Source organism: Apis mellifera, linkage group LG12 (genome assembly GCF_003254395.2).
Source record: "Apis mellifera strain DH4 linkage group LG12, Amel_HAv3.1, whole genome shotgun sequence".
Lineage (NCBI taxonomy): Eukaryota > Metazoa > Arthropoda > Insecta > Hymenoptera > Apidae > Apis > Apis mellifera.
In genome coordinates this window covers 11,235,625-11,245,893 of record NC_037649.1, presented here as the reverse complement: position 1 = coordinate 11,245,893, position 10,269 = coordinate 11,235,625, and the positions used below count along the sequence as shown (strand labels likewise).

General features: G+C 30.3%; 1 protein-coding gene across 2 annotated transcripts; it reads left to right on the top strand.

Annotated features, from left to right (window-relative positions):
* The first annotated feature begins 6,839 nt into the window (after positions 1-6,839).
* LOC408384 (transcriptional adapter 2-alpha) lies at positions 6,840-9,944 on the top strand. 2 transcript variants are annotated; one of them, XR_001705275.2, is made up of 4 exons: positions 6,853-7,015; positions 8,973-9,153; positions 9,278-9,668; positions 9,741-9,944. XR_001705275.2 is itself a non-coding variant. In XM_016915620.2 (2 exons), the coding sequence occupies exons 1-2, from the start codon at positions 6,952-6,954 to the stop codon at positions 8,555-8,557; spliced, it is 1,443 nt and encodes a 480-aa protein (XP_016771109.1). In that variant the 5' UTR covers positions 6,840-6,951; the 3' UTR covers positions 8,558-8,761. The 2 variants fall into 2 exon arrangements, 1 of the variants encoding a protein (XP_016771109.1); XM_016915620.2 differs by lacking the exons at positions 8,973-9,153; positions 9,278-9,668; positions 9,741-9,944 and adding an exon at positions 7,179-8,761 and having other exon boundaries at positions 6,840-7,015.
* Positions 9,945-10,269: the final 325 nt, after the last annotated feature.

Here is a 10,269-nt window from a genome sequence, read left to right as displayed (position 1 = left end):
GCGATACCGATCGTTTGTCCGGAATGGAAAACAGCAACCGATATTGCGATAACTAGTTTCAATCGAGGGCATCGGCAATAATAAGCTCTTCTTTCGAGCAATTCATTGATTAGCTTATCGATTGGACTGGCAATACGTTTGTAACAATAGCTAAGGTCGATTCCGTTATGCATTTCACGTTGCGTATGGCGCGACGTCGTAAAATCACGAGGCCTTGTGTAGCGCGTGTTACTATACCTCGATATCACGATTCGAAACGGGTGACGAGATGAGAACGAACGGAGTCGAAACGGAGTAAGGTCGGTGAACCACGTTCCAAAAAGTGTGTCGACGTTGATCGAGCCACGTTGATCCCATCGATTATCGCTCCGCGCCAATTTAACGCAACCGCGCTCTTTCGAAAACACCCTTTCTTTCTCGAAAAGAGAAAGAGAAACCGCAGTTGTTGATAGAACATCCGGATTTCTATATACATAGTCCATTTTTTCGTTTATTCTTTCTTTTGGCCAATCTGTGATAATTGTACCTGCTTTAATATTATAATCCTCCTCCACACGTTTATTTCGATTAATAATCTTTTCGATAAAAATATACATAAGAATAAGAATAATTATCAAGTATCGTTCGATCGATCGTTCGAAGAAGGATATTAGAGATCGTTTCGGCGACTATCTGTCGAAATTGTTTATTGTCATTGGCCTGGATTCTCGGTGTGTAGTAGAGTCGAGAGAGTCGAGGTGAAGGAACGAATGCGTGAATTTGCGTTCCCCAGGAAACGCGCTCTTTTCACCGGGGAAAAGCTTGACTCGACTCGAGAGATACAGTTATAACCGTTGCACGCGACTCGACCACTGCACGGCACACGATCTTAGCAAATTAAACGCTACGAGTTGCTCTCTCTCTCTCTCTCTCGCGTAATATAATTAGCCGTTATATACGAGAAATCGATCAAGCGGGTTGCGTTGATAACAGGAAACAGCCATTCTCCGACCACTTTTTTTCCCATAATATTTAATTTATATACGAGGCGAAAGACTCGAGATCCAACCACTTCGTTCCACTTTTAACTATGCGCATATTTAAAAAAGAAAAATTTACCCAGATATGGAGAATTTTACGCCAATGCGATTAGGAATAATTGATGATTGAAATAATCCAAGATTTGCTCGCTATTTATGTAATTTCATTAAGATTCTAAATCGATAATCCGTCATAGGCAAAGTGAAACATTATCATGGAGCGAATTGCCATTCACGAGATTTTCGTCGAAATAGAACGAACAAGTATTCATTGATTGAAAGTTTAAGATTTTGGAGAAAATCCAGTTTTAGATACATCTTATTTCTAACAATTCTACTTTTGAATTAGAATACGATGAAATGTATCGAGATACTTTTAATACAAAAATGTAACGTAAAGTGGCGTTACTAGGAGTGGCTTCAACAACAATCTACCGATCAAAGTTTATCGAGGTTATCCCGTTAGGCTCAGGTCGTAGTGACCGTTTTATCGAAGATCGGCCACGCGTATACTCCTCTTCTCCTCGATTTCAAACTATTCGTTTCACCTTTTCGATCGTTTAACATTTCACATCTTACGTCGGGAGAAATCCCCCTCTCCCCGTTTCGATAGGTAGATGGAATGCTCGTAATTTCGATATTTAAGTCGTAGGGAAGGAGTTTGTCGGATTTAGTCTGCTCGATCAAAGAAATTTTTTCCTATCGATGAAAAAAAAGAAAAAGAAAAAAAAGCAAAGCTTGGAAACAGAATGTTATTATTCCTTGAAGGTGGGTTGGGTCAGCGTTTTATTTCTGTCGTAAATTTTTTTTTTTTTTTATTATGAGCTTGCGTTGCTAGGAAATAAGATGATACAACGAACGTTGGTTATAGTCGGTCGTTTCGAGAATAATAATCTCTTAAAAGAATCAAAGAAAAAAAAAGGAAAAGAGAATCAAGAATTATTAAAATCAAGAAGCGAATGCAAGAAGACTTGTAAAATATTAAATCTATTAAAACGCGTAATAGATAGATCTTCACAATGATACGAGTATTCGAATTCGTGTTTCAATAACATTTCCAGGAAAGTTTAAGATATTTCCAACGAATGTACCAACGATCAAATGAAATAATCCACGTATCTCTTAAAGGAAAATTAATGAGCGAAATAAATCCTCGATATTCTATTAAATATTGTTATAAATTTTAATTCTAATTTTAAATCTTACGATAAAGGATATTTATGTTTATTCAACTTGAGAAACGATACAACAGGGAAAGTCAATCATTAACAATCAATATCGATACGTTTAAGAGATTTCACTCGAGACAATGCTAATTAACGTATAAGAGGAACGAATTGCTGTGATGATCATTTCCGTCATTCACGAATTAAAACGTAACCCATCTCGAGAGATGGACATAAAATAAAACCCGACAATTGAAGAATAATTAATTTTCGAGACTATTTAAACATAATAGTCGAAGGATTTGTTTTACTTTCGCGGTTTCATGAGCCTCGGTGAATTGAATTACGGTGTATCAGTTCGCGTAGCTTACGTAAGTAAACAATTTGCATCTAGAGTCGCGTAATTTCGTTGTCTAGGTGAATACCGCCATCGTGGATCAACCTGCGCACAATGCGCTCGACGATGCGATGAATATTCATTCGTGACTCTGTCGGCTCCTTAATAATCACGCATTATCGGACGCTGTTGTGATTAAAGGATGTTTACGAAGCGTTTTGGACGAGGCTGGATGCGTTAGATGCGCGTAGCTCACGGATAAATTGGAAAGGATATGTTTGATGTATGGAATAAGTGTGTCGTATTTGCATAAAAAAAAAAAATTTATCGTTCCGATGATCGAAAAATTTGTATGATTCGTGGAAGTGTATTCTTTTGAAGGCTGCAATGCTTTAAAGAAGCGTGAATCGTCAAGAAATAAGAGAAACGAAAGGAAAGAAAAGAAATTGGGAATTGAACTCTTAATGAAACGTATATTTTGAAAGGAAGTGAATACTTTGTTCAATTTTGGAGAAATATTTTTTTCAATTTGTTATCAGATATGTATCTATTTATATCTATTTTCATCGATGAAAACTTTTAATAACTTCTATGTTTGGTCTCCAATTTACTCTGATTCGAGAAAAAAGTTGACAATGTTTATTACATTATTTATAGTAAGTTATTGATTAATTTGAATATCTCAATTTTAGCACGTCAGTTAAAAGTTATGAATATACGAATATTTCATATAAAATTAACGAATATAATTAAAAATAATTAATTCAAAATCTATTATGCATGTTTTCTTCTATTAACAGAATTCAAATATATATATAGTATAATAAATTAAATGCAAGTTGCATTATTCGAACGCAGTTTCTTTTATATATCTTTTATATAAATATACATAAATGCCGGTTGTTCCGTTATACATAATGCCGATGTTAATGAGCTAAACCGAATTTATAAACGTGCCGTAAAAAGTCCGATAACCCTTTCCCAAAAATCTTTTCCTTTTTCTTTTATCGAGGAAAGAATACGACGCGAAGGAGAGAATAAATCCGAGGCTCAACTCGTATAAAAAAAAAGATACCTAACGTATTCGTGGACAATCTTAAGTCGTTGGTATACAGATGTCATTCTGGTGAACGTCTGGAAATTTATCCTTCAGTATTTTTATACTCGTGTATAAATTGAATTGAAGAGACACGATTGAAATTTATCTTTTTTTTAAATCATGATTTTCAATAATTTTAAATATATAATCTTAATTATATTTTTGTTTAATAATGGTTCTTTTTTTTTATAAAAATAGAGAAAAAAAAGGAATCCTTATTGTTCCGGCAATTTTACAAGAAACAAATGCTCCTGCTTCGTGTCAGAACGAATGTAAAAATAACGCAGGAAGTTCTGGAAACAATAACATTTTTCACTGTTGATCACTGTTGTCTGGTTTTTGATTTATCCATGAAAGTATCATTCGTTTTTGCACACGTTTTGTGATTTAAAATAGAAAAATGTACGATATTAATCACGAGAAATTAAAGCGAAAATTAACGAAAGCTTCTACATCATTTTGCTATCTGAAAATTGCTTCGAAATGAGGTTAACGAAAGTAAACTCGTCGATATCATTTTTGCCTTTTGTTTTCACGTATATTTTTTGGATTATATATTAAATACAGCATGAGTAACTTATTTTTTAAAAGTATTGGATTGAATATTATAAATCTTATTTTCAATATACACACATAATTTTAATATATTAATAAATCCAATAAAATAATTTTATAAAGTTGAACGAAAGAATCTAAAAGAAATAATCATATTCTTTATCATTTGAATATATACAAGAAATATTTTTCGTATCATATTTCCGTTACATGTTCACTGATTTAATAAAATAGACGTACCTCTCTACAGTAGTCATTTTATAAACGTTATCAAAGATATTCCCTCGATCTGATCGAACGCTCTCCTCCATGACGTTATCGCCATCATCGTGAGTGCGGAAGTGCAACGTTCTTGCATTAGAAAAGTTTGGTTGTTCAAGATTCATTATTTCAAGTCGCGAATACGGAAATCACATCACGATGAAAAGCGAAAAGAAACGCATTCGAGCGTTGTTCAATGATTCAATCCTTCGAGGACTCTCGATTATTCGATCGTCGTATCGCGATAGAAACGCGTTGCTCTTCGCGTTTTAAAAAAAGTTTTTTTTTTTATCGTAGCTGAACTATCGCATTAAATTATTCTCCTGAAGCCGCGTATTATTCGACGTTTCTTTTGCTTTGTGTGGAACGGTGTGAAATTCATTCGCGTGCAAATTCACATTCGTCAAACTTCTGTTTACTTGCAAAAAAAATCAAGAGTGACGCAGAAGTCTATGATTTAATATTAATCGAGATACAATGTCGATCAAATTGTCTAATATTATTCATTTTTACGCTTCTGCTTTTACGTAATGCAATGTAGAATTCGTAAAATGTTATAATATTAGAAACAATTTCCACTATTCGATGATAAAACGAAAATATCGAATATTTTTCTTAAAAAAGAAAATTATAAGATAGGTTATTAAGAGATAAGTTTTCTGTCTTAACCTGATTGGTCGATTCGTAAAAATTTTAATGAAACCGGTTTTCATGCCTAGCGGATTACAGTAAACACATGATATGCATTTTTTCATACCATTGCGAGAACTAGAAACAAGTTATTGTCCCGAGTTTAATCCTTTGCAAAACTCACGAAGGCCAAGGTTATATCAATAATCATGTAAATCGACCAAAGAATTATGCTTGTAAAGATTATAGTTGGAAAATAATGATCCTTCCTTTTATTACGTGAATATTACGTAATTTAAATTGAAAAATATTGAATGACTATATTAAATGCACACTTCTTTTTATCTGATCATAATATCGAGAAATTACGCAATCAATTCAAAACGTTTTGATTAAATAAGCAATTCTTGTTTTATGATTAAAATCCTATAGCATAGTATTAATATTATACTATAGGATATTAATAATTTAATATCCTAATATTACTTTAAATGTGTGTTAAACTTACAATGAAAAGCTGCTTGCTGAAGACAAACTTCGATATTTGAAATCTAATTTTTCTAGAAAAAACACTTTTCTACTAAATAGATCACTTCTTATGCTTTTGTCGTGAATCTGTAAACATAAAACATATTCATCATAAAATTCTATTTCTTCTAATTTCGTTGAATTATTCATTATTTCGTTATCCATAACTTCACATGTAAGTGGAAAAAAAAGATGTAATAGATGAAAATTGGTTAGTTCGATAAAATTTTCATATGATTTTCACGAGACTATTCTTAATATTTACATAGTGATTCTGCTATTATTTTCGAGCGACTTAGGATTATTCTTTTACAAACTACACATTCCAACAGAGAGTTCAATGTGCGAACGCATTTTACAACGTGTCTATTTGTTTTATAAAAGACAACGTAGGCGAACTTGTTCACACACTTAGCTTTCTTTGTCTATTTTTCTAATGTCTATCCGATTTGAAAGATGTTAAAGTATAATAGAGTATAATTACTTATATCTTCGATTTTAAGAAAACAATTTTACGCAATTTTACTTTTTATGATTTTATATTCATGATTTTATACATACCTTTATGTATTCACGTTATATTCGTAATTTTATTAATTTTAAGGTAAATATATTTTTAAATAATATGTTTAATTTGGAAAACGAATCTTCATATTTTTTATATTGTTGGTAATAATGCAATACGTCTTAATGACGTTTTTATGAATCTTAACTTAATAATTTTTGAATATTAATTTTAAATATTGAACATGAAATTTTATTTATACATTAATATATTATAGGATCGAAAAAAGTTATTTATAATAATTTTTTTCTGAATAACTATTTTAATAATTATAATTTATTTTTAACCACACTACTGTAATCTTATTCTTTGACAAATCGGTAATATTGGGAATGACGCTAAAATGGTAAGAAAACCTTAGAATATATAAAAGAGATATGAAGCGCATATCTAGAGAAAATTTTCATTCTTGAATTGAATGTAATTTCTAAATTCACTGTTTTAATCATAGAGGGCATACCGAACACTCTGATATTTCGCACAATCGATATTTCAGAATGTGGGATATAAAATTTCATAAAGTAAAATTTATTATTGTTATTATTTATTATTTAATCGACATCGATTGGTAGTAGTCATCAATTGGAAACTTCTAGTTTAAAGAAATTTCGAACTATAATTTTTTTTTTACTAGAAGTATATAGCTACGCAAGTGCCATCTAGTAAAGAAAGTATATACAATTCTTGTTAATTGTAACTAAAAGCATGCTTGTTTGTTGGTAGTAAACAGTTTGAAAGAAGTGGTGATTTATTTCTATATAAATATAAAGAATTAATATAAAAAAAAAAATATGGCTAATCCGAATTTAACTGATATGACAGAGGAAGACGCGGCAGATTTACAATTTCCAAAAGGTATGTCTTTCTTTCGAGGAAAAAAAAAAAGAATATAATTTACCTATTTCTAACCTATGATTATGACTGATTTTTTTTCGATAAAGATTTATATTTAATAAGATAACATATGAAAATAATTGATTATGCGGCATGGCCTAAGGTAACGATTATCCTCTTTCAGACTGCTCATCGAGTAGAACAGATAAGATCGAGCGTAACATAGAACTCGACGTGTCAGTCGTGAAGGATGAAATCATTACTTCAGACCCAATATGCCGTGTATGTAAATCTGCATTGACAGAACCGTATATTCGTTGTGCTGTATGTAATAGTATGGAACTATGTCCCTCTTGTTTCTCTAATGGATCAGAAATTGGCAATCATAGAAATGATCATGACTATATCATCATAAAAAACGAATTTCCTTTAATCGAAGAAAGTGGTTGGACAGCGAAACAAGAATTAGAGTTACTAGATGTTTTACTGGAGTGCGGTTTTGGCAATTGGATTGACATGGCGAAACGAATGCAAGACAAATCACCAGAAGAATGTAAAAATCATTATCTTCAATATTATATAGATAATCAAGCATTACCAGGATTGCCAAAAATTGAAGAAACAAGAGCTAGTTTGTTTAAATGTGAATCTATTCCTTATTTATATAAATTGCAAGATTTAGAAGAACCTCCTCGATTTGCACCAAATACCCTTAATTGTAAACTTTTGGCTGGATATAATCCAGCAAGATCAGATTTTGAAGTGAATTTCGATAATCATGCGGAATTATTAATTTCTGATTTAAACTATAATGAATTTAGTATAAATGATGAAAATTACGAATTAGGAAAAACATTGCAAGTAGCTATAGTACAGGCATATAACAACAGACTAAAAGAACGTATGAGAAGAAGAAAGATCATACGTAATCATGGATTGATAGCATTTAGAAGAACTATATCTTGGATACAAAGATACGAATGTACAATAACTAGACCTCTTGTAGAAAGATTATTAATTTACATGCAATTATTAGGAGGTATAGAATTTGATTACTTCATGGAAGGTTTACACAGAGCAGGAGAACTTAAAAATTATATTAATAAATTATTTGAATTTCGCACCAATGGTTTAAAGTATTTTCATAGTGTTCCAATGTTTCAAAAATTAAGCAAACTTAGACAGGAAAATGAAAAGGAAAGAAAACAATATTTAAATAATCCCGAGTATAGTTGGAAGACTATATTACCCGGATGTAATATTAGTTTTAATAATTCTATGTCAAATACAATTTCACAACGAAAAGCAGCACCACCACTTGCAATTAAAGGTCTTCCAGGATACGAAAAATTAACCCCAGCTGAAAAAGAACTTTGCTCAGTTACGCGTATAGTTCCTACCAATTATCTTGATTTTAAACAAATTTTAATAGCGGAAAATAAAAAATCTGGTTGCCTTAGATTGGCACAAGCTAGAGTTTTACTTAAGATTGATGTAAATAAAACGCGAAAAATATACGATTTTCTTACGGAGAAAGGATATATAAATAAACCGAATCAATGATATACATTTTGTTAATATAACTAAAATACGTAAGTTTTGTGTATTATACTTCGTAAGTATATATTGGATTGTGATATTACATATTAAGAATTTATTAAGAAAAAATCGACTGAAAATAATAATATGTTATAATATATTATTAAAATTACGCACAGATTAATAACATACAACATACATACATGTAAATATATGATATTTTGCTTGCAATTTGTATATTATATAAATAATATTATAAAATGTATTTTATAAAATATATAAATACTTATATAATAAAATTTATGAATAAAATTTAGAGCAAGTAGTATTTAATTTAAAATATACCTGAAATGGATGAAAGTAAATAATAGGATATTGTCGATTGTATAAACGATATGACAATTTAATAAATGTGTTATTTATAATTTTTTTTTCTTAGAATTTGAAAACGCAGAGACTCTTTTAATTTCGGAAGTGTATATGTTATTGGAGCATAGAAAAGCCCAAAATGAATCAGCAGAAGAGGAACAAGAATTTTCTGAAGTTTTCATGAAGAGTTTAACATATACAAATAGATTTCGCCGATTTAAAAATAAAGAAACAATTGCTGCTGTGAGAAAGTAAGCGCGATTATATCTTTATAATTAATAAAAGATTCTCGTAACTAAAAGAAACTCGTAAACTATTTTTTGAAATGAAAAATATTCATATTCGTATAAATTTATAGAAATTTGTATGTTCTAGCTTGCTTATGCAGAAGAAACTTCATAAGTTTGAGTTAGCTTCGCTCGCGAATCTTTGTCCAGAAACTCCAGAAGAAGCGAAAGCCTTGATTCCCAGTTTAGAAGGACGATTAGAAGATGAGGAACTTAGAACAATATTGGATGATATACAAACAAAACGATCTTTACAATATTAAAATATAATTCAAAATCATCGTTTCTCTGATCATTTCGTATAAACTCACTTTCAATAAAATTTTATCTAACTGTGTGTCTGATTTTTAATGCACATATGTATATATATGTGTATGTGTAATACATATGAATATATATATTTAAATATATATATTCGCATATTGAAGTTTGTCTGTAGAGAATATTCAAATTATCTCTAATAGAATATCAAAATAAATGTAATATTTTTCTAAAATTTGACAAAGTAGAATGATTTTAAACCTAATTAATATATAGAAATTTTATTCCAGCATTGGACAAAGGATTAAACGAATCTTGGAAAAAACGGCTAATCTTTCTAATGGCAACTGGCATTATCATCGGATAATTACATATAATTGACTGCATGCAAGAATGGATCTTCATTATCATTACATTATTTCGTTGAACAACTGTTAAGTCGCTTTCAATTCTGTTTCTTTTTGTTGAAAAATAAAATGCTCGATAGAAATCAATATTATATTTAATATATAAAATTGTGCAAAAATGAATATTTTCATTTCATTTTTTTTCAAACATTCAATCCATAGTTTAATTCTATTTTTTTATAAAGAATAAAAATAATCGTATAATATTTGAAAAATTAATATGTTGTCATAATATTCTAGTTATTCTTAAAGAAAAGAATCAAAAAAACTAACAAAACACGAATTTATACACCTGTTGCATTGTTTCATTCTGCAGTCACGGCATAAAGTTTATCTAGACGCTATCGTCGTCTTAGATCTATATTGGGATAAATCTACAGTTTCTCTTATTGCTCATTGTTCGTTAATACAG